General features: G+C 38.5%; 1 protein-coding gene across 1 annotated transcript; it reads left to right on the top strand.

The window, feature by feature from the left end:
* The first annotated feature begins 74 nt into the window (after positions 1 to 74).
* On the top strand, positions 75 to 2,256 carry LOC115245781 (bifunctional protein PutA-like). The gene has a single exon (XM_029824268.1). It carries the CDS (start codon positions 148 to 150, stop codon positions 2,254 to 2,256), a length of 2,109 nt encoding a protein of 702 aa, XP_029680128.1. The 5' UTR covers positions 75 to 147.
* The last annotated feature ends 99 nt before the right edge of the window (positions 2,257 to 2,355 follow it).

Raw genomic sequence — 2,355 nt, 5'->3', positions numbered from 1 at the left:
TCCTTAATCTTGTTTGAACAATTACGGCTTGATGAATCACTTTCTGAGTGGGAAGGGCTTGGCTTGGCTGTACAAGCATATCAAAAACGTGCTTTGTCTGTTCTTGACTTTGTAGAGGATGTTGCTATTCGATCAAATCATAAAATTATGGTCAGACTTGTAAAAGGTGCATATTGGGATTCAGAAATCAAGCGTACGCAAGAATTGGGATTAAATGATTACTCAGTATTTACAAGAAAAAGCTATACTGACGTATCTTACCTCGCGTGCGCACAGAAACTTTTGAGTAAACCAAACAGCTTTTACCCATGCTTTGGAACTCATAACGCCTATACTTTTGCTTCTATCATGGAACTTGCTGATAAAAACCACCCTGGATTTGAATTTCAACGCTTACATGGAATGGCAAAAGACTTATATGATTATGCAATGTCAGAGCTTGCAACAAATGTTAGCTGTCGTGTCTACGCACCCGTTGGGGAACATAGTGACTTGTTGCCTTATCTTATAAGATGCCTTCTTGAAAATGGAGCTAATAGTTCATTTGTTAATCAAATAAATGATTCTAACGTTAAAATTGATGAGTTAATTTCAGATCCACTGGAAAAAGCTATAAATTTTAATTATGAACCTCATCCAGGCATTCCGTTACCACAAGATATTTTGGGACCAGAAAGAAAAAATTCTTTGGGAATGGATATTAGTGACTCGGTGATAGTCTCACAATTTGCAGATGATATAAAGAGCTTTAGTGAAAAAAAATGGCAAGTTGGGCCGATAATTGACGGACAGTCACTTTTTGATGATGCCAAATTTACTGAAGTGGTGAATCCTGCACATTTAGAAAATGTAATTGGAGAAGTGTCAAATACAACAAGTGCTCAAGTTTTAAACGCTCTTGAAATAGCACATAATGCTTTTACTAAGTGGCAGAATGTTTCAGCAGAAAAGCGCGCTAAATGCCTTGAAAAAGCTGCAGATTTGCTTGAAGAAAGGATGAAAGAGTTGATTTACATTCTGATCGTAGAAGCAGGAAAAATTTTATCTGATGCAATAGCGGAAGTAAGAGAGGCAGTGGATTTCTTACGTTACTACGCAACGATAGCAAAAAATGAACTGAGCGACTGGAAAAAATTGCCAGGTCCAACGGGTGAAGATAACTTCATCTTTTTTGAAGGCAGAGGAGTTTTCCTGTGTATATCACCATGGAATTTTCCACTTGCTATCTTCATTGGGCAGGTTTCAGCTGCACTTGCAGCAGGTAATGCGGTGCTGGCAAAACCGGCAGAGCAAACGCCGATTATTGCCTGCGAAGCTGTTAAGATACTACATGAAGCTGGGATACCAAAAAATGTGTTACACCTCATTCCTGGGGATGGTGGATATTTAGGCAAAATATTAGTTCCAGACAATAGAATTGCTGGAGTAGCTTTTACTGGCTCAACACAAACTGCTCAAATAATTAATAAAATGCTTGCGGATAGGGATGGTCCTATTGTACCGCTTATTGCTGAAACAGGAGGGCTCAATGCTATGATTGTTGATAGCTCCGCTCTCTTAGAGCAAGTGACTACAGATGTTGTACTTTCTGCGTTTCGCAGTGCCGGCCAACGCTGTTCTGCACTTAGAGTGCTGTTTATTCAAGAGGACATAGCAGAGAAGCAGATAAAAATGATATGTGGTGCAGCGCAAGAACTCAAGATTGGTGACCCAATACAACTTAGTACTGATATTGGTCCAATAATTGACAAAGCATCTATCGATATGCTAACTCAACATACGCAAAAAATGTCAGAGGACGAAGATTCAAATCTGTTATTTAAAGTACCCATGGATACAAATTCTCATAATGGTTATTTCTTTCCTCCATATATTTATGAGATACAAAAAATTTCGCAATTAAAGCAAGAAGTATTTGGTCCTATTTTGCATATCATACGTTTTAACAAGTCACAATTAAATGAAGTTATAAGTGATATAAACAATACAGGATATGGGCTTACATTTTCTTTGCAGAGCCGTATACAAAATCAGATCGATTTAATAAGCAAAAAAATATCAGTTGGAAATGTCTACATCAACCGTAACCAGATAGGTGCAGCAGTTGGGATACAACCATTTGGTGGTAGAGGACTATCTGGCACTGGGCCAAAAGCTGGTGGTCCTCATTATTTACAGCGTTTTTCTACAGAAAAAGTTGTAAGTGTTAACACTACAGCATTCGGTGGTAACACTACACTTATGTGTTTGGATTAATTTGCGGGCCCTAATTTTTCTCCTATCTTACCCCTAAGATAGACGTTCGTGCAGTTATGTACACAGCGCTAAGATCCGAAAAGGACCAGCTCATGCACT

Source organism: Formica exsecta, unplaced genomic scaffold, assembly GCF_003651465.1.
Source record: "Formica exsecta isolate Colony F162 unplaced genomic scaffold, ASM365146v1 C16464398, whole genome shotgun sequence".
In the NCBI taxonomy this organism is placed as follows: Eukaryota; Metazoa; Arthropoda; class Insecta; order Hymenoptera; family Formicidae; genus Formica; species Formica exsecta.
This window is presented reverse-complemented; position numbering and strand designations above follow the sequence as displayed.

Bases quoted from the DNA above. Each gene is read 5' to 3' on its own strand.
- LOC115245781 (XM_029824268.1), top strand. From the start codon at position 148: ATGGTCAGACTTGTAAAAGGTGCATATTGGGATTCAGAAATCAAGCGT.